The sequence below is a fragment of the Hippopotamus amphibius genome, chromosome 1 (genome assembly GCF_030028045.1).
Source record: "Hippopotamus amphibius kiboko isolate mHipAmp2 chromosome 1, mHipAmp2.hap2, whole genome shotgun sequence".
NCBI lineage: Eukaryota > Metazoa > Chordata > Mammalia > Artiodactyla > Hippopotamidae > Hippopotamus > Hippopotamus amphibius.
The window spans coordinates 224244612-224267435 of record NC_080186.1 but is presented as its reverse complement, the minus strand read 5'-3'; the positions used below and the strand labels follow the sequence as shown (position 1 = coordinate 224267435).

At 35.4% G+C, this 22824-nt stretch overlaps 1 protein-coding gene across 4 annotated transcripts in view; it reads left to right on the top strand.

Annotated features, from left to right (window-relative positions):
• The window catches only part of TRAPPC13 (trafficking protein particle complex subunit 13), a 41312-nt gene that overhangs the window by 4547 nt on the left and 13941 nt on the right, over positions 1 to 22824 (top strand). For all 4 annotated transcript variants that reach the window (XM_057742392.1, XM_057742383.1, XM_057742374.1 and 1 more), the window contains exons 2-5: positions 6136 to 6204; positions 6774 to 6873; positions 8005 to 8089; positions 21740 to 21867. In XM_057742392.1, the coding sequence (XP_057598375.1) occupies positions 6136 to 6204; positions 6774 to 6873; positions 8005 to 8089; positions 21740 to 21867 (382 nt within the window). The remainder of the gene's footprint in view (positions 1 to 6135; positions 6205 to 6773; positions 6874 to 8004; positions 8090 to 21739; positions 21868 to 22824) is intronic.

The window sequence follows — 22824 nt, the reverse complement described above, 5'->3', positions numbered from 1 at the left end:
TTGAAACAAAAGTATAAAATGTATAATTTGTCTAAGACCATAATATATCTTTAAGGCAATAAGCTCTTTTGAAGTGAAGTATCAAATATGGATAAGAGATCAAGTTATTCTTTATTTAATACAGGTAATTCGATCTTAATGGCTGTTAATGCTGATTCCTAATTCTCTGGTTCTTGGAGTCGTGGGTTTCCCATAGCAAAATGTTATAAATTGGGTTTACACATCATTTTATAGAAATATCCAAAGTGATTGTATAATAAAAGGTTTATTAAAAAATATGTTTATTTAACAAATTTGAATGCCTGCCATGAGCTAGGTGCTAGAGTAAAGTAAGAAAGGAGACAAACATGGATCCTGCCCCCATGGAGCTAACATGGAATCACTATTATTAAGTAGTTAAACTACATCCCTGAAAAAAACCAGTAAGACAGTACTCATTTATAAAGGCAGAAGCACATTTGCCTTGTGGCGCAGTACCTGGCATGGCAGGGGCTCAAAAATAATGGTAAATGTGCCCTTTGGATGGTTTCTGATAGCCTGAGCTGGCTGAGGTTGCTTAAAACATAGGAGTCTACCAATTTTCAACTAAAAGAGGTTATCTTTTCTAATTAGGTTTCACACTATCCAAACACAGTTTGGTTTTTAACTACTTTAGTAGCTTTTTTATGGTCTCAAATGAGACTGCTCTGTGGAAAATAATCATCATGCGCATGAATGCTTCCAGAAGTCTTTAAGTGAAAAATCACCAGGTGTAGAGGGAGTTTCCAAGGTGACTTTGTCAGTAATTACTTCCTGTTTTGTTCATTAGTTATCTTACTTTTCAGTCAAAACTGCTGGAGAAAAGTCAAGAGGTTATTCATTATTACCAGCAAGCTTTCCAAATAAGGGTTGGCTAACGCAATCATAAATGGTGGATTTGATTTTTTTTTTGTTCAGGTCTTATTTAGCATTAGGTTGCTAATCAAGGGTTAAAAGCTAGGTAATCATAAGACAGGCTCACTTATATAGCCACAGAGTTTTATTTTGTTTAGTTTTTAAATTTTTTTTTATTAGAGTGTAATTGGTTTACAATGTTGTGTTAGTTTCTGCTGTACAGTGAAGTGAATCAGCTATATGTATACCTATATCCCCTCCCTCTTGGACCTCCCTCCCACCCCTATGCCCCCATCCCACCTGTCTAGGTCATCATGGAGCTCTGAGCTGAGCTTCCTGTGCTTTATATCATGTTCCTGCTAGCTAGCTATTTTACGCATGGTAGTGTGCATATGTTAATCCTAATTTCCCAATTGTCCCACCCTCCCCTTCCCCTCCTGGGTCCATATGATACATTTTTATTCTTTTGAAATGATTATACACAGAACTGAAAGTATTCTTATGAATATTTTCTTATGGGCTTCTTATGAACAGTTTTTTTAATTCAAGAATCACACATTAAAAAGAGCTTCTTTGTCTTCATATGTGGCGGATTTAAATTTCTCTTATTTACTCTGTGTAAGTTGCTTTCTACGAACCCTTTGAGAAACAATGAAAAGGTGAATCAAAACTGGGAAGATGAAGACGGAGTTTTACTGCAAATAGTGCCATGATCTTAAAGGCAGGAGTGATTCATTTCTCACCTACCTAGACAATGGTTAGGTGGTAATAGGCCTAAGAATTTAGAATCCACTGCCAAGTCTTTGAAGCCTTCTTAATAGTAGGGCTCCCCAGTATTTCTGGGTTCCACTGTTAAGTCATAAACATGAATAAGTTGGGGAAACAGACACATACAGGAAGGTGAATCTGAGGGCATTTGGTAAAATGCCAAAGCATTTACTCTCTAGGAAAGTGGCAACACTACCATACTTTTATTTTTCCCTGATAAGCTATCCACTTTCAAATAAATGTTAATTCAAATTCTAAGAAAAAAGATGTGGAGGGCATCACATGAATTTAACTTTATTTGCCAACTTAGCAAATAATTTAAAGACCATTTTTTGAAAATTTCTAAGATGAGCTCCTGCATAATGATTCACATTGACTTAATCTGCTCAAAATGCCCAAATTATCCCAAGGTTCACAAACCTGAATGCCTTCAGGAACTAGACAGGTAAGACTGAAACTGAAGAAGATTCAACATAATTTTTTTTAATGTTCTGGCCAAGCAAAATGTATATGTAAGTTGAATTGGCCTAATTCATTAGTTTATAACCTCAAGCCTATCTTTTTTTTTTAATTTACTGAAGACTTAAAAAAGTTTTTTCTATAAGGTTTTGGCTGAAATCTGAATTTCATAGGTAAATCAAATGTCTGTATTTTGTGAGTTCCACTGAGAGTGTTTTCTACACACGGCACTAAATGTGCAATGTGTGTAGTGAATATTTGTCACTCGACTAAAAATAACATATTCTTTTTTGCATCTTTATTTTTTTTTTATAAATTTATTTATTTATTGGCTGGTTGGGTCTTCATTGCTGCACACAGGCTTTCTGTAGCTGTGGCAAGTGGGGGCTACTCTTCATTGTGGTGCACAGGCTCCTCACTGTGGTGGCTTCTCTTGTTGCAGAGCACGAGCGCTAGATGCATGGGCTTCAGTAGTTGCAGCACAAGGGGCTCAGTAGTTGTGGCGCACAGGCTCTAGAGCGCAGGCTCAATAGTTGTGGCACACAGGCTTAGTTGCTCCTCGGCGTATGGTATCTTCCTGGGGCAGGGATCGAACCGGTGTACCCTGCATTGGCAGGCGGATTCTTAACCACTGTGCCACCTAGGAAGCCCTGTGTCTTTAATTTTTGACCAAGAACCTGCTTTAACCATTTAAGGCTGGATATATCATTACCGTGTAATAACAAGTGCTTTATTATAGTTTCTTTGCCAGTTTTTTAAAACCCTGTTACTTATTGATATTTGTTCTTTTCCAACATTGTATTTAATTTTTGAGGTTCATTAATTCATTATAAGACAGGAAATACTGAGGTTTAAATCTGTACTTGATATGGACATACTTTGGATCATCCTTCAAGGAATGAGATAGTTTTATGTTACTAACTTGGCTTTCTCAGTTTGTGTTTAAAAATCTGCAGTATGACAAGTTGTACTTTATAGTAATTTTCTTTGCCTGCAAAAGGTGATAGCGTTTCTTACCAACTGCTATCCCCTCTTGCTGATTTTTACCTTCTTTTGAAAATAGGAAGAAAACTGATACTTTAAATTCCAGGTTGGGACCTTTTTATTCTTAATGGAGGGTTGTTCTTTACCTACCCTCTGCTGTCTCATCCTCTAGAAAACCACAGAATCAGTAAAAATTAAGCTTTAAAAGACTTTTGTACATAATGGAAGTTTGAGCATATAATCAAATAAGCTGGCTACACGTCTAGGTGAATTCAAGAACACTTTTTTTTTAGCATTCCAAATTTATTTATTTTATTTTCATTTTTATTTTTTTGGCACACGGGCTTAGTTGCTCCGCGGCATGTGGGATCTTCCTGGAGCAGGGATCGAACCCATGTCCTCTGCATTGGCAGGCGGATTCTTAACCTCTACCCCACCTAGGAAGCCCTTATCATTCCAAATTTATATTTAACTTGTTTACTTTTTAACACTGAGTATAACTTTTTTTTTAATTTTTTATTGGATTATAATTGATTTACAATGTTATGAAGAATACTTTTTAAAAAGAGTAGTTCAGAATTCCCTTGAGAGTGTATTTCCCCTTTATTTGTTAAGATTTGGTCTTATCTGAAATGAAAACAAAAAGAACTAGAACACCAGTTGATGTTAAAAGTGAGCTTAGAGTCTTAAAAGATTGTGAGAAAAGCTGTTTCCTGTTTGACATTTTCAGAACAGCTTTTTATCTCCTTCAGATTGCACTTAATTTTAATGTTTTCCTAGTTAAAAGTAAAAGTGAAAGAGATTTGAAACACTTCCTCATTCAATCCCCCACCCACGTCATTGATGTGTAGCTGGTTAATGTTCTGTTTGAGATAGAGTTGGACTTTGAATTCCCAGGGGATGTTTCTGATAAAGCATGACATTCCAGGTTTATGACCCTGGGCTTATAATTAATAATAGGGAAAATTATTTTCGAGCAGAGTGAAGCCACCTGAGTGCAAATCTAGTTCTATCATCTATCTCCTTTATAATCTTTTATATGCAAATTACCCTCTCAAGGCACCCTCCTTATCTGTTAAAGAAGGATAATGATAATTCCAGTCTTATAGTTTTGAGAATTAAATGTGTTAATAACTTGTGAAGTATTTACCATAATGTCTGGCACTAGTAAATGCTCAGTAAATACCAGCTACACAAGTGACTTCAGAAATTTTAAGGTTAGCATTTATTGACTATTTCAGCGTCTGTCTATTTAATATAACATTGTTTGATAGCCTCAGTTCATGAAACTTACATCTTCAAAAATAGCACTTACTTGAGGATTTTGGTGAGGTGCTAATACTGTGTGCCAGAACCCATGTCAAGCACCGAGGCCACAAAACTTAACATGATACATAAGATACATACATACTTCAAGGAGTTTGGGTAGGAGGCTGGGTAGGGGGAGTCTGGATAGGAGTGCCATAAACTAATATGTGAATAAACATAATTCATGGTAAATACAAGGTGCTATGAGAGAAACAGGGTGACATGTTCCTTTTTTTCTGAGAAAGATATTTAAACTAAGACCAAAATGAGAAAGGCGCTACATTTGATATGAATGATACAGCTAGTGTATTAGTAGTTAGGTGGTACATTTTTACATATGTTGATGAATACCACATATTGTGCACTGACCATTTAGGTCAATAGTTTTCACAGTTTGGGGTTTTGAGTTGAATGAACATTTTAATAGACTATAAAGAAATGGTCTTCTGGGATTCATTGTCTGAAATATTTTATGAGTTTGTATGATTTTTACTTCTATATTTTTGTCTTTATTTTGATGTGGTCTAATGTCAATCTTAAGAAATAATTGGAAAAGATTTTTTAATTAGGATGTCCTGTCCTCACTAGTCTAGATTTAATTTTCACTTTTTCTAGTTTTCTGTTGCTTAATTTTTGTCTCTTTAACTGTTTGATACATATGCAGTTTGTTTGATATTTGAAATAAATTTGTTAACTAAATTTTATTTTTCCCAGATAGTGAACCAGTTGTCCTAGCACCTTGTAATGTTGATTTGTTTTGTTTTTGCTGCATCCTAATAATTTTTAAAAATTGTCTAACATATCTGTGTATCTTGCATTAATAAGCCATTTTTCTATAGCTTATTTTTATTTGTTTTTCTAGATAAACTTTAGATACATTCTGTCATGTTCCAAGAACAAATACTAGTTTTGGTTGGAATTATATAAACCTACACATTAACTGATGCTTTCATAATTTGTACACAGAATTAATATTACTAAAGGGCTACTTACTGAACTTTAGTAGCCTTGTGATTATAACCAAGGGATAAAGTTTACAAAAATCCTTTTAGCATAAAATTATTCTTTCATATTCAGAATGATGCATCTAAACATTTTTTCCCCGATTAGACTAAAATTGGTTAATATTTTGTTGATATTGTGAAGTCACTCAGGTTTTTTTAAAGCTTTATTCTGCTAATATAACATAAGCTTTGAAATTCTTTTATTTTCTACTTTTTGTATAATGAGGCATATTGTATTTGCATTTAATTTTTATAATTCATTAGGTTGTAAATAAAAGCAAAATTGTTTTTTGTCATATATAAAATTCTTTGTTATATATTAACATTATTAGTAAATCATTGCTGTGTAATAATCTTAGGAAATACTTAATATTATATTCTTTAGGAAGTATTTAGATTATATTTTATACTAATATAAAATTGATGGTGATATTTCCCTGATGGTCCAGTGGTTAAGACTTTGCCTTCCAATGTAGGGAGTGCGGGTTCAATCCCTGGTCGGGGAGCTAAGATCCCCCATGCCTCACAACTGAAAAAAAATACCAAAAAAACATAAAACAGAAGCAATATTGTAACAAATTCAATAAAGACTTTAAAGATGATCCACATCAAAAAATCTTAAAAAAAAAAATAAAATTGATGAATACCATACATTCAATTTGGGAATACTGGCATAAAATGATATTAATATTTTCTTTCTTTCTTTTTTTCTTTTTTTTCCTTCTTTCTCAATTGACAGTGATGCGGTTGACTAAGCCTACTTTGTTCACCAATATTCCAGTGACATGTGAAGAGAAAGACCTACCTGGTATGACGCATGCTTTATCTTCCTTGTACCTAGGGAAAAGTTGGAACCTGGATTGCGTGCATTACCTTGGAATAAGCCTAGCCTTGCCAATCTTATGCTTACTTTTTGCTGCATTCTTTGTTGCCTGCTTTTGTACATGTGAGTGGTGGCCACCTGAGTAATAGATCTCACTCATAATTTATAAATCAGGATACTGTTGATATCCTGTGGCAACAAGAGACTTTTAGTTTTAGTAAAAACACATTCTTCGTAATGATACTATTAAAATTTCATTTATCCTCAGATGTTCCATCAATGTATGTTAGCATTCCCTTTATTTTAAATTATTGGAGCTTTCTGTATTTTATATCTCATAACCTATGTTTTCCTTTGTTCCTGAAGTGTTCATTTCCTGTTAGAAGCAGAATTTTTTGGCATGCATTTGTTGTAGTGAAGATTAAAATTAGATTTTTTTTAAATATAATTTTTATGAGATTTTTTTTTTAATATCTCTCCCAACTGTTTCTTCACATAAATAAAAGTTATTTCCAAGGTAGATGTTAGAATTTGATGTTTTTCTCTTTCTACAGGAGACCTCTTTAACCAACTCATGAGAGATGATCCTTCAACTGTAAATGGTGCAGAAATTTTAATGTTGGGAGAAATGTTGACTTTACCACAGAATTTTGGGTAAGAATGATATGTTCACATTAGAAACATAACACTCTGAAGCTATTACAAATCATGTTTTCAAAAAGTAACTATGGGATGGAAAAATGCTCATGACACATTTAAGTGGTTGGGGAAAGAAAAAGTTATGAAAATTATACCATGTGATTCTGTTTTGTTTTTTTTAATTAAAAAAAATAAGACGCATGCTAAAATATTAAAAGTGGTTCCTAGAGTGGTAGGTAGAATTTTGACTTCTTTAGATCTTATTATTTTTTTTTTATTATATTTTTTAATGCCTACGTTTTCCTTTTATTTTAACTGATTTAATCTCAGTGTCTTTTAGAAGCAGCTCTTTTATCCACCTTCATAGCCCTTTACCAACATAAGTTATTGGACTTGTCAGCTCATTAGCAGTTCTAAATGTTTTATTCCTTCTCTTGCTCTTAGGTATTCTCTTACTCTAGATTATTAGTGAGGTTGAAGTCCTTGATTCCACTCTGTTTGCAACTGAGACAATTTGAGACCAAAAGGAATTTTTCAGGTTTTTTAAACAGGTTTACAGAATGTGATCGTTGACGAATGTCTTGAAAGCTTTGAAATATATTCATGTAAAAAATGTATTTATATTAAAATATTTTTATAAATATACCTACATATATTTGTATGTTTATATGCATTATATCTAACATATACTTATAAAGTAATGCCACTAGTCATTATTTTTATTAGAATAACTTAGAAAAATAAAATAGATTGGTAAAAAATACTCTGAGATCAGTAACTTGGTATCTTCTAGATTCGGGGCATAAGTTATTTCAAAAATTGCCTTTTTCTAGCTTCCTCAATAACAAATCTTAAGACTCTTAATATGGATCTGATTTCAATGACTTATTTTTAGGAGGGCTGGCAGTTTGAGCAGTAGTTGAGAGTCAAGATATGTAGCATGTTTTATAGATTAAATCTGTATTTTGAATTGCACTAGGTGAGGAGTGAGCAGCCTAGTGTAAACAGAGAAATATTGAAATAGTATTTCACCTGATCTCTATCCTTTAGTAACTTCTCCATTTGACATTCTCAGTGGTGTGCAAATAGAATATTTATGATAAAACTTGAATGGATTTCTGCCTAAAAATTTATTTTATTTCACAGGAATATATTTTTGGGAGAGACCTTTTCCAGTTATATCAGCGTTCATAATGATAGCAATCAAGTTGTAAAAGATATATTGGTTAAAGTAAGTGGCGTTCTTGTTTGGGATAATTTTTTTTAACTTTTTAATTTCTATTCTTATGTTTTGAAACTTCATTAAAATGCCTGTTTGATACTGGACTTTTTACTTGTCATTAATAATAAGCATTAATTGAACAACTAAAGTTCAAGATATGCTATGCACAGAGTCATTTTTCCTTATTCTCAAAGTTTGTGATAGCTTGGATGAGAAAATGTACCAAAGGTAAATAACACTTTAAATTTATTTTAATAATTTGTGATTAACATAATAAAATTTGAAGAGGAGAAAAGATCACTGGGAATTGCCTCATTCAGGAAGGCTTATTGAAGGAGAGGGAACACAAGAGGATCTTGAAAAAATGTCAGGATTTAGAAGAAAAAACAAAGGGGCATGGTGATCAGAAGCAGAGACATAGGAATATGTAATGTGTTCTTGTAGCAGTGAACAAAATTCACTTAGTAAGAGTAGATAAGGTTGTAGAGATATGTAGTAGCCATACAGTGGAGCATCTTAAAAGCAAGACTAAGGCTAAGGTTATTTTAAGACAGTGTGCAGTCAGTGGAAACTTTTGAGCAGAGGTATTCAGGCTGTGTTGGAAGACTGACATGAAAGCATTGTATGGGATGGTTTGTAGGAAATAAGCCAGTTAGAAGATTCTTGCAATTTTGAGAAATCAAGAGAGAGAATATGCTAGCCCAGTTAAACAACTTGAAATTTATCCACAAGGCAAAGGGCATAAAAAAGAAAAAATTCATTGTATGTGGTTGAGAAGTTGTCAAAGCTGTCTTCAGGTGGTGAGTTTAAGTCACTAGAGTATTGCCTATGGAAGGAAAAGGGAAGTCCAGTTAGACTGAGATTGAAAAATGATCAGGAAATACTAGAATTGAAAAGGACCTCAGAGAGCATATATTCCAAATTTCATACATGACCCAACTTCCAGAAACTGGATGCAAATTTTTGCATACATGTACATGTTTGTCTTTCTGTGGATAGGGTTTCTGCCTTTCATTAAATCAGGGGTTGTCAGAGTACAGCCTGCAGGCCAAATTTGATCCATTGCCTGTTTTTGCAAGACAATATGAAGCTAAGCTAAGAATGGTTTTACGTGTTTAAATGATTGAAAACAAAAGATTTTGTGACGTGAACATTATACAAAATTCAAATTTCAGTGTCCATAAGTAAAGTTTTATTGACACATAGCCACATTCATTCGTTTATGTATTATCTGTGGCAGATTTTAAGATACAGTATCAGAATTGTGTAGTTGCAGCAGACTGTATGACCTGCAGAGTCTAAAATATTTGCTATCGGGCCTTTTAAAGAAAAAATTTGCCTGCCTCTGATTATGAAAAGGTCTGACTTTCAGAACTTCAAGAATGTATACTTTTGCCCTGGCATACAGTTGGCATTCAGTAAATGTTTAATTTATTATTGTAAGATGAATAAATCAGCAAATGTGTGTAATTTAAGTCAATATTAAAAAGAGCAAATATTACCATAGCATATTTCTCATAAAATATATCATTGTATTTCTGTGGGCTTTGCTCAGTTTTAATTTGTATAAAAGCAGTGATGTTTGGAGTAATAACTGATACCCACTGTTTATTGAGCAGTACATTGCCAAGAGTCTTCTTAGTCTCAACTAAGAACTAGCATTTTGTTTATCATTTTGAAGACTCCAATTACATGTAAATTGGCTTTTCATTGCCTGCTTTTCTTTAGTTCCCCTTAGTAAATTTTCATTCAAATCTATATTTCGCTGAGTGCCTTGTAATTATCTCCAAATGTTTTTTCAAGGGTATTTAATTCACTTTGAATATTGCGTTGCAGTTTTCTTCTGTTTCACTGTTGGTTTTGGGTGGCAGTTTGGATCAGTGAATTGTTTACATTATCATTGTGTGTTTTCTTTTTGTAGTATTTTTGTATGGATTAAGCCTGATGCTGGCTTTGCATTCTGTGAAGTGCAGCTTGGGGTGCTTTGATATTCCTAGTTCAAGAATACTCTCTTAGAGCCTTGCAAGCAAAGTGCGGTTTCTTTATCAGGTGGCTTTGGGAGGGTGGTGGAAGAAGAAAGGGTAGAGTATTCCTCAGTTTTTCTCTTTCTTGTGAATGACAACATCCTCAACTTTCTCTCCTGCTTCTTCTTCTCTTCACTGACAACTTCCAAAAGGTTCTTTTCCTTTTTAACTCTCTTTTTCCCCTGAATTCTTATCTTTCTAGAATTACCTCTTCACAATTAAACATATACCTTCGGTCTCCTGTAGGCTGTGCTCTCATCTTCCAATAATGCACTTCCTCAGTATTTTGACACTGAGAATAGACTTTGTCTTTCTGGGAGTACTTTTCATCATTCATAGGCCTGTCTCTACCTTCCTTTTCTCTCTTAAGCTCAATTTTTCATGAACTTCTCTTGTTCTTTGCAAAGTCTCATGATGAGACCATGAGAAATACCTTGCAGAAATTTGATATTTGTCTTCTCAAAGGTAATTTGAAGTTTAGACATTTGCTGCTCTCTAGTTATACTAACACAAAGTTTGTATATTTTATTTTATCTTATTTTATTTATTTGAGGATGACTTGGGAGATTCACAGTTACTCTACTGCCATTACTTCAGCTACTCAGAATTCTGCCTTCAAAAGTTTAATTTTTTATAGCTCCTGGAATTTTGGAATGTGGAAAAGAGATTATGAATTTGTACTTTTTTTATTCCTTTACTGACATCTTAGTGTTGTTTTTGAGAATAAAAATGCTGTTTAATCTATCATGTTTAACTGGAAACCACTAGGGTTTTTTTTTTTAATTGAAAAATAATTTTCAGGTATAAATCTGAAAACCTTAGCATGCTACAAAAAAATGAAGTGTTCTATAACCAAAAGACAGCATAGTGTACTATAAATTAAAAAAATAATAGTAGTTAACTTTAGTGGTCTGTACCATTGGTTCTTTTTTTTTTTTTTTAAGCCCTTTATTGGAATGTAATTGCTTTACACTCTTGTACCAGCTTTTGAGGTACACCAAAGTGAATCAGCTGCATTTATACATATATCCCCATATCCCCTCCCTCCTGCGACTCGCTCCTGTTCTCCCTGTCCTGGCCATCTAAGGCATCACCCATCATCGAATTGATCTCCCTTTGTTATACAGCAACTTCCCACTAGCTATCTATTTTATAGTTGGTAGTGTAGATATGTCTGTGCTACTCTCTCACTTCGTCCCAGCTTCCCATCACCCCCGCATCCCAATCCCGCGTCCATTCTCTGCATCTGCATCCTTATTCTTGTCCTGTCACTAGCTTCATCAGGACCTTTTTTTTTTTTATATTCAGTATATATGAGTTAGCATACAATATTTGTCTTTCTCTTTCTGACTTACTTCACTCTGTATGACAGACTCTAGCTCTATCCACCTCATTACATATAGCTCCATTTCATTCCTTTTTATGGCTGAGTAATATTCCATTGTATATATGTGCCACATCTTATTTATCCATTCTTCTGTCGATGGACATTTAGGTTACTTCCATGTCCTGGCTATTGTAAATAGTGCTGCAGTGAACATTATGGTGCATGTTTCTTTGTTGATTATGATTTTCTCTGGATATATGCCCAGGAATGGGATTACTGGATCATATGGTAGTTCTCTTTTTAGTTTTTGAAGGAACCTCCATACTGTTTTCCATAGTGGCCGTACCAACTTACATTCCCACTAACAGTGCAGGAGAGTTCCCTTTTCTCCACACCCTCTCCAACATTTGTTGTTTCTAGATTTTGTGATAATGGCCATTCTGACTGGTGTGAGGTGATACCTCATTGTGGCTTTGACTTGCATTTCTCTAATGATTAGTGATGTTGAGCATCTTTTCATGTGTTTGTTGGCCATCTGTATGTCTTCTTTGGAGAAATGTCTATTTAGGTCTTCCGCCCATTTGTGGATTGGGTTATTTGCTTTTTTGGAATTAAGCTATATGAGCTGCTTGTATATTTTGGAGATTAATCCTTTGTCCATTGCTTCATTGGCAAGTATTTTCTCCCATTCTGAGGGTTGCCTTCTAGTCTTGTTTATGGTTTCTTTTGCTGTGCAAAAACTATTACGTTTCATGAGGTCCCATTTGTTTATTCTTGATTTTATTTCCATGATTCTAGGAGGTGGGTCAAAAAGGATCTTGCTTTGGTGTATGTCATAGAGTGTTCTGCCTGTGTTTTCCTCGAGGAGTTTTATAGTGTCTGGTCTTACATTTAGGTCTTTAATCCATTTGGAGTTTATTTTTGTGTATGGTGTTAGGAAGTGTTCTAATTTCATTCTTTTGCATGTTGCTGTCCAATTTTCCCAGCACCACTTATTGAAGAGGCTGTCTTTTTTCCATTGTATATTCGTGCCTCCTTTGTCAAAGATAAGCTGCCCATATGTGCTTGGGTTTACCTCTGCGCTCTCTATTCTGTTCCATTGATCTTCCTTTCTGTTTTTGTGCCAGTACCATACTGTCTTGATCACTGTGGCCTTGTAGTATACTTTGAAGTCAGGAAGCCTAATTCCCCCAACTCCATCTTTCCTCCTCAAGATTGCTTTGGCTATTCAGGGTCTTTTGCATTTCCATACAAATCGTAAGATTTCTTGCTCTAGTTCTGTGAAAAATGCCATTGGTAATTTGATCGGGATTGCATTGAATCTGTAAATTGCTTTGGGTGGGATAGTCATTTTCACAATGTTGATTCTACCAGTCCAAGAACATGGTATGTCCCTCCATCTGTTTGTATTGTCTTTAATTTCTTTCATCAGTGTCTTATAGTTTTCTGCATACAGGTCTTTTGCCTCCTTAGGCAGGTTTATTCCTAGATATTTTATTCTTTTTGTTGCAATGGTAAACGGGACAGTTTCCTTAATTTCTCTTTCTGCTTTTTCGTTGTTAGTATTTGTGAATGCAGCAGATTTCTGTGCATTAATTTTGTATCCTGCTACTTTACTAAATTCATCGATTGGTGCTAGCAGTTTTCTGGTAGAGTCTTTAGGATTTTCTATGTATAATATCATGTCATCTGCAAAGAGTGACAGTTTTACTTCTTCTTTTCCAATTTGGATTCCTTTGATTTCTTTTTCTCCTCTGATTGCTGTGGCTCAAACTTCCAAAACTATGTTGAATAATAATGGTGAGAGTGGACACACTTGTCTTGTTCCTATTCTTAGAGGGAATGCTTTCAGTTTTTCCCCATTTAGAATGATTTTGGCTTTTGGTTTCTCATATATGGCTTTTATTATGTTGAGGTAATTTCCTTCTATGCCCACCTTCTGGAGAGTTTTTATCATAAATGGATGTTGAACTTTGTCAAAAGCTTTTTCTGCATCTATTGAGATGATCATATGGTTTTTATCCTTCAATTTGTTGATATGATGTATCACATTGATTGATTTGCATGTATTGAAGAATCCTTGCATCCCAGGGATAAACCCCACTTGATCATGGTGTATGATTTTTTTAATGTGCTGTTGGATTCTGTTAGCTAGTATTTTGTTGAGGATTTTTGCATCTATATTCATCAGTGATATTGGCCTGTAATTTTCTTTTTTTGTGACATCTTTGCCTGGTTTTGGTGTCAGGGTGATGGTGGCCTCGTAGAATGAGTTTGGGATTGTTCCTCCTTCTGCTAAATTTTGGAAGAGTTTGAGAAGGATAGGTGTTAGCTCTTCTCTAAATGTTTGATAGAATTCGCCTGTGAAGCCATCTGGCCCTGGGGTTTTGTGTGTTGGGAGATTTTTAATCACAGCCTCAGTGTCCGTACTTGTGATTGGTCTGTTCATGGTTTCTATTTCTCCCTGGTTCAGTCTTGGAAGATTGTATTTTTCTAAGAATTTATCCTTTTCTTCCAGGTTATCCAATTGATTGGCATATAGTTGCTTGTAGTAGTCTCTCATGATTTTTTGTATTTCTGTGGTGTCCATTGTTACTTCTCCTTTTTCATTTCTAATTCTGTTGATCTGCGTCTTCTCCCTTTTTTTCCTGATGAGTCTGGCTAATGGTTTATCAATTTTGTTTATCTTCTCAAAGAACCAGCTTTTAGTTTCATTGATCTTTGCTATTGTTTCCTTCCTTTCTTTTTCATTTATTTCTGCTCTGATCTTTATGATTTCTTTCCTTCTGCTCACTTTGGGGTTTCTTTGTTCTTCTTTCTCTAATTGTTTTAGGTGTAAGGTTAGGTTGTTTATTTGATATTTTTGTCTTGTTTCTTGAGGTTGGACCATATTGCTATAAACTTCCCTCTTAGAACTGCTTTTGCTGCATCCCATAGGTTTTGGGTTGTTGTGTTTTCATTGTCATTTGTTTCTAGATATTTTTTGATTTCCGCTTTGATTTCTTTAGTGATTTCTTGGTTGTTTAATAACATATTGTTTAGCCTCCATGTGTTTGTATTTTTTACAGTTTTTTTCCTGTAATTGATATCTAGTCTCATGGCGTTGTGGTCAGAGAAGATGCTTGATATGATTTCAGTTTTCTTGAATTTACCGAGGCTTGATTTGTGACCCAAGATGTGATCAGTCCTGCAAAATGTTCCATGTGCACTTGAGAAGAGAGTGTATTCTGGCGTTTTTGGATGGAATGTCCTATAAATATCAATTAGGTCGAGATGGTCTAATGTGTCATTTAAAGCTTGTGTGTCCCTATTTATTTTCTGTTTGGATGATCTGTCCATTGATGTAAGTGGGGTGTTAAAGTCTCCTACTATTATTGTGTTACTGTTGATTTCTGCTTTTATGGCTGTTAGCATTTGCCTTATGTATTGAGGTGCTCCTATGTTGGGTGCATAGATATTTACAATTGTTATATGTTCTTCTTGGATTGATCCCTTGATCATTATGTAGTGTCTTTCCTTGTCTCTTGTGATAGTCTTTACTTTAAAGTCTAATGTGTCTGATATGAGTATTGCTACTCCAGCTTTCTTTTGACTTCCATTTGCATGGAATCTTTTTCCATCCCTTTACTTTCAGTCTCTACATATACCTTGGTCTGAAGTGGGTTTCTTGTAGGCAGCATATAGAAGGGTCTTGTTTTTGTATCCCTTCAGCCAGTCTGTGTCTTTTGGTTGGAGCATTTAATTCATTTATATTTAAGGTGATTATTGACTTGTGTGTTCCTAGTACCATTTTCTTAATTGTTTTGGGTTTGTTTTTGTAGATCTTTTCCTTCTCTTGTGTTTCCTACGTAGAACATTTCCTTTAGCAATTGTTGTAAGGCTGGTTTGGTGGTGCTGAATTCTCTTAACTTCTGCTTGTCTGTAAAGCTTTTGATTTCTCTGTCGAATCTGAATGAGATTCTTGCTGGGTAGAGTATTCTTGGCTGTAGGTTTTTCTCTTTCAAGACTTTCAGTATAACCTGCCATTCTCTTCGGGCCTGCAGAGTTGCTGCAGAAAGATCAGCTGTTATCCTTATGGGTTTTCCCTTATATGTTATTTGTTGCTTTTCTCTTGCTGCTGTTAATATTTTTTCTTTGTGTTTAATTGTCGTTAGTTTGATTAATATGTGCCTTGGTGTATTTCTCCTTGGGTTTATTCTGTATGGGACTCTGTGCACTTCTTGGACTTGATTAATTATTTCCTTTCCCATGTTGGGGAAGTTTTCCACTATAACCTCTTCAAATATTTTTTCAGTCCCTTTCTTTTTTTCTCTTCTTCTTCTGTGATGCCTGTGATTCAAATGTTGATGTGCTTAATGTTGTCACCAAGGTCTCTGAGACTGTCTTTCATTCTTTTTATTCTTTTTTCTCTTTCCTGCTCTGTGGCAGTTATTTCCCCCATTCTATCTTCCAACTTACTTATTCGTTCTTCTGCCTCAGTTATTCTGCTGTTTATACCATCTAGAGTATTTTTAATATCGGTTATTTTGTTGTCCATTACTGTTTGTTTGCTCTTTAGTTCTTCTGAGTCCTCATTAACTGTTTCTTGTATTTTCTGTATTTTGTTATCAAGATTTTGGATCATCTTTACTTTCATGACTGAATTCTTTTTCAGGCAATTTTCCTATTTCCTCTTCATTTATTTGGTCTTGTGGGTTTTTTTCCTGCTCCTTTGCCTGCAAGGTGTTTCTTTGTTTTCTCATTTTGTCTAATTTATAGGATTTGCTGTCTCCTTTCCCTATGCTGCCTAGTAGTAATTCCTCTTGTTTCTGCCCTCTGCCCCCTGTGGTGGGGTTTGTCTAGTGTCTTGAGTAGACTTCCTGGTGGGGGGGTCTGGTGTCTGCTTTCTGGTGTGTGGCTCTGTGTCTTTTCTCTCTGATGAGCAGGACCGTGTCAGGTGGTATGTTTTAGGGTATCTGTGAGGTTAATATGGCTTTAGGTAGTCTGTGTGCTGATGGATGGGTTTGTGTTCCTTTCTTGTTTGTAGTTTGGTGTGAGTTGCCCAGCACTGGCAGTTGCAGACAGTCGGATGAAGCTGGGTCTTAGACTCTGTTACAGGGCTCCTTGAGAGTTCTCTGCGTTAATCTTCTCTGTGTCTGAGGACTCCCTAGGGATCTAGCATCCTGGATTCAGTGCTCCCTCCCCAGAGCCTCCTACTTGACTTCTGATTGAGTAGTTCAGACCTCAGAGGTTGCTTGTTCCAGTTATGTCAGGATCTTTGCAGTCCTTTCTGGTGTCCGAGGTTGTTGGCTGGTGTTCAGCTGGTTCTCTGTGGGAATTATTGTGTCTTTTGTTGTATTCCTGATGCATCTGTGGAGAGGGGTGCATTCCATGTCCTGCTGCTTCGGCGCCATGTTTCTTCTCCTGTACCATTGGTTCTTAAACTTTAGAAGGTATTACAGTCATCTGGAGGACTTTTGAAAACACTGATTGCTGAGCCGCACCTCTTGTGTTTCTGATTTATTCAATCTGAAATGGTGTCCAAGAATTTCCTTTTTTTCTTTTTTGGCCGCACCATGAGGCTTGTGGGATCTTAGTTCACAAACAAGGGTCAAACCCAGGCCACTGGCAGTGGAAGCACAAAGTCCTAACCACTGAACCACCAGGGAATTCCCAGAATTTTCATTTCTAACATGTTCTCAGGTGATGCTGATTCTGTTAATCTGGGAACCAAACTTTGAGAACCAATGGTGTATGATAGGCATTTGCTCATTCATTCAACAAGTATATGTTCCAGACACAATTCTAGGTACTGGGGTTATAGCAGGAAACAAAAGAGACAAGGCCTCTGTTCTCTTGAAGCTTATTTTAGATGTTTTAAAGTACTTTTTTCTTAGTTTTTAACATGAATTCCTTAGTTATACCAAACTTTTCCTTGATTCTTTCTTGATCTTTAGCTTTTGTACTTACGGTGCTTAGTTGTTTTTAACTTACTTGAAATGATTCTCCATTTCTTCTTTCCTCTCTCCCTTTTTAAATCCTGCTCATCCAAAAACCAATTTGCAGCATGAAGCTAACCCTATAATTTAAATTGTATTCCTCTACCCCAAGCCAGCCCTCCATTCCTCCTTTACTCTATTATTTTCCCCAAATATTTAAATTCCCTAGGGGCAGGGATTTTGTTCACTGGTGTTACTCCAGCTCCTGGAAAAGCCCTTGTATGTAATTAGGAAATAAATGTTAAGTGCAGCAGTATTTATAATATGAAAAGAAAAATAAAAGTGTTCAGCCATATATAATAATACTGTAGTTATAATTAATGCTTAAAAAATGATACATAGGAAAACACATTGAACAGAAAGCCTATGGATTTGACTGTTTCTTTTCCCCCTCTTCTCTAATTTCTAAAATGTTTGTTAAAGAATTCTGAATTTCAGCTTCATTACTTATTAGTTGTATAACCTAAGGGGAGTTGCTCCTTCTCTTTGCCTTGGTTTGTCTGTAAAATAAGGATAGTATAACTACCTACTTCAGGATTGTGGGCATTAAATGAGTAATGTGCTTAGAACAGGGCCTTGCACATGGTAGGTGCCCAATAAGTGTGAGCTACTACTGTTTGATAACTGCATATAATAACAAAGGAGACAGCACCAATAAATATCCCACTTCAAAGTGCCTGCATTAGGAACGTTAGGTTAGGATTTACTGCAGAGGATACAAAATTAATGCACAGAAATCTCCTACATTCCTATACACTAGCAATGAAAAATCAGAAAGAGAAATTAAGGAAACAATCCCATTTACCATCGCAACAAAAAGAATAAAATAACTAGGAGTAAACCTACCTAAGGAGGCAAAAGACTTGTACTCAGAAAACTATAAAACACTGATGAAAGAAATCATAAACAGTTGGAGACATAAACAGATGGAGAAGTATACCATGTTCTTGGATTGGAATAATCAATATTGTGAAAATGACTATACTACCCAAAATAATCTACAGATTCAATGCAATCCTTATCAAATTACCAATGGCATTCTTCACAGAATTAGAACAAAAAATTTTACAATTTGTATGAAAACACAAAAGACCCCAAATAGCCAAAGCAATCTGGAGAAAGAAAAATGGAGCTAGAGGAATCAGGCTCCCCAACTTCAAACTATACTACAAAGCTATAATAATCAAGACAGTATGGTACTGGCACAAAAACAAAAATATAGGTCAATGGTACAGGATAGAAAACCCAGAGATAAACCCGTGCACATATGGTCACCTAATTTATGACAGAAAAGGCAAGAACATACAGTGGAGAAAAGACAGCCTCTTCAATAAGTGGTGCTGGGAAAATTGGACAGCTACATGTAAAAGAATGAAATTAGAACACTTCCTAACACCATACACAAAAATAAACTCAAAATGGATTAAAGACCTAAATGTAAGGGTAGACACTATAAAACTCCTAGGGGAAAACATAGGCAGAACACTCTATGGCATAAACCATGGCAAGATCCTTTTTGACCCACCTCCCAGAGTAATGAAAATAAAAACAAAAATAAACAGATGGGACCTAATGAAACGTAATAGTTTTTGCACAGCAAAGGAAACCATAAACAATGAAAAGACAACCCTCAGAATGGGAGAAAATATTTGCAAAAGAATGAACTGACAAAGGACTAATCTCCAAAATATAGAAGCAGCTCATGCAGCTCAATATCAAAAAAAAAAAAAAAAAAAGTCCAAAAATGGGTGGAAGACCTAAATAGACATTTCTCCAAAGACATACAGATTTCCAACAAACACATGAAAAGATGCTTAACATCATTAGAGAAATGCAAATCAAAACTGCAATGAGGTATCAACTCACACTGGTCAGAATGGCCATTATCAAAAAATCTAGAAACAATCAATGCTGGAGAGGGTATGGAGAAAAGGGAACCCTCTTACACTGTTGGTAGGAATGTAAATTGTTACAGCCACTATGAAGAACAGTATAGAGGTTCCTTAAAAAACTAAAAATAGAACGACCATATGACCCAGCAATTCCACTACTGGGCCTACACCCCAAGAAAACCATAATTCAGAAAGATACATGTGGTACTTCCCTGGTGGCTCAGTGGTTAAGAATCTGCCTGCCAATGCAGGGGGACACGATTCCATGGTCTGGGAAGATCCCACGTGCCACAGAGCAGCTAGGGCCATGTGCCACAACTGCTGAGCCTGTGCTCTGGAGCCCTCGAGCCACAACTGCTGACCCCACAAGCCACAACTGCTGAAGCCCGCGTGCCTAGAGCCCTGCTTCACAAGAAGCCACCACAATGAGAAGCCCCACACACCACAACAAAGAGTAGCCCCTGCTTACCACAACTAGAGAAAGCCCACACGCAGCAACAAAGACCCAATGCAGCCAATAATTAACAAATTATTTAATTAAAAAAATATACATGTGCTACAGTGTTCTTTGCAGCATTATTTACAATAGCCAGCACATGGAAGCAACCTAAATGTCCATCGACAGATGAATGGATAAAGAAGATGTGGCACATATATACAATGGAATATTACTCAGTCATAAAGAGGAACAAAATTGAGTTATTTATAGTGAGGTGGATGGACCTAGAGTCTGTCATACAGAGTGAAGTAAGTTAGAAACAGAAAAACAAATACTGTATGCTAAAACATATATATGGAATCTAGAAAAATGGTACCAATGAACCTAGTGGCAGGGCAGGAATAGAGATGCACACGTAGAGAACAGACTTGAGGACACAGTGAGGATGGGAGGATGGGACAAAGTGAGAGAGTAGCATTGACATATATGCACTACCAAATGTAAAATAGATAGCTAGTGGGAAGCTGCCACATAGCACAGGGAGGTCCACTCAATGATTTGTGATGACCTAGAGGGGTGGGATAGGGAGGGTGTGAGGCAGGCTCAAGGGGAAGGAGATATGGGGATATATATATACATACAGTTGATTCACTTTGTTGTGCAGCAGAAATTAACACAACATTGTAAAGCAATTATACTCCAATAAAGATTAAAAAAAATTAATTGCAGAAAACCTGTGCACTGATTAAAAAAATTTTTTTTCTTATGGACAAAACCTCCCCTCATCCCCATGACTTAATGTGATCTTTGCTGTCTCTGAATTTTTCTTGACATTTGCCTTGAAGTTTTATCATAACTTCATTCAGTATGCAACAAACATTTATTAATTGCCTACTGTGTGCCAGGCACCGTGTTATAGTGGTGAACAAGAGAAGACAAGAGGTTTCTGCCTCAGTAGACCTTAACATCTTTGGTAGGGGAGACAGAATGAAGCAGGTAAAGTCATAAATAAGGTATTTATAGATCATAATAAATGTTACAAAGGACGTTAAAGTTGAATGTGATAGAAGGTAACTGAGATTAAGGGAGGATGCCATTTAAGAGAATTAGAGGAAATAATCAATGTTGAAAAGGAGTAAAGGGAGGAATATAAAAGAAAGTAAATTAGTTGGGGCAGGGTGCTACTTTAGAGAAAGTGGTCCTTTCTCAGTTGATGACTTTAATGCTGATCTCTAGTTCTACAAATCAGCTGGTCTCTGACATCTGATATGGTTTTGAATGATTATTTACCTTTTACCTTTTGGTGTTATATACTAACACATGTGTACACTACTATATATGTTTCTGTAATATCCATCTTCTATGTCTCAAAACTGTGTGTTCATACTGATGCCCCAAATTCCAGTCCAGCACCAAAAGTCTCCTTGCAGTCTTCTCCCTTTCCTTATTTGTACCTTTTTTTCTCCAAAGGTAAGAAACTTGTCTCTTGTTATCCATCATATATATATTTGTTTGTTTAGTCCTAGTATACTTACAGAAATTGCAGAATTGCTAATCCATACGCCTGCAAAACAGCAAATGTGCTAGCTAGCTAGAGTAAAATATTTGTGTGCCATTCTTTCTGTTTTTAGCCAAACTTGTTAGTTCTTTTTTCCCCTTTCCTCCTCCCAGCGTGGTTGTGTTCATTGGTAATACACTTAGATTCATTTGGTACTGTTTGTATTTCATTTTGGATTTCCCCAACTTCAGGGCTGATTTTATCAATATTTATTTCTCAGTGTGTGTGTGTGTGTGTGTGTGTGTGTGTGTGTGTATGTGTGTGTGTGTAAACCATTACCCTGGTTCTAAACATCAGAACTATACAAAAAGATGTGCACAGAGAAGTATTGCTCCCCCTTCATCCCTACTTCCTTGTTGCTGTTCCCCTATTCTTTCCATCCATACTTATCCACACCCTGTAGGTAACCAGTCTCATTTGGATTTTATTATCTCTTTCAAGGCTGATCTTCAGACAAGTTCTCAGCGTTTAAATCTTTCAGCCTCCAATGCTGCAGTGGGTGAACTTAAACCCGATTGTTGTATTGATGATGTCATACACCATGAAGTAAAGGAGATTGGAACACACATGTAAGAATTAATTTTACTAGATCTCAGAGGCTTTTACTTATATATGCCTTTATTTGAAATTTTTGCTTTATTTCCACTTATTCCACTTATTATTAACCTCAGGAACCTACTTCAGAAGAAATTTTATGTACCATGTTTACATGCTTGCCAGAAACAAACTTTAAGCAAAATGTTCATTTTGAAAGGAAAAAAAATCTTAATTTGTCTTCATTTATCTCTAGGTTCATTTTTGCATCTACAATCTCATCTAAAAATAAAAATCCATGAAAACCTTTAAAACCCAGGTAGCACACTAAAAGTACATTTATTCTTTAGAAATGCTAACAACTGATGTTAGTAACATTTATTTTTAAATTCACAATTTTTCAGTTCTGTATTTAGCTGTATAAATACACTGTACCCTGAGATTTCAAAAGAAGAGAACCAAAGTAAAGGTGTGAGGGAAAAAAGTAATCTCAAATTCTGTATTCCTAACCTGTGTATGTATTTGAATATGAATGCTCTGTTTTTTTTTTTTTTGAGGCAAATGTGAACATTTCAGCCATCTAAAATAATTTTAGACTTCTCTATCTGCCTTTCCACCCCCACATCCAGTTGATTCTCAGAGTCCTATTAGTTCTTGTTAAGTATCTCTCAGTAGCTCTCTTCATCTCCACTTACATCACCATTTTGCTTCCCTTCTTTGTCTTAAATAAAAATATATAATATTATCTTATTTAATTCATTTTGGTGAAAAGTTCTGTTGTAGGCACTCTTTAATATATATTCTGTGTTTGGTATCAGCTCTGGAGTCAGATTTTCTGAGGTCAAATTTCAGCTTGATTATTTATTTAATTATGTGATCTTGAAAAAGTCACTTAACACTTTAGTGATCTCCCACTACCCTTTGGAAATTTTAACTGAATAGGTTTTGCAGAGCTCTCCACAACTAATCCTTATGAGCTATGTACTCTAGTT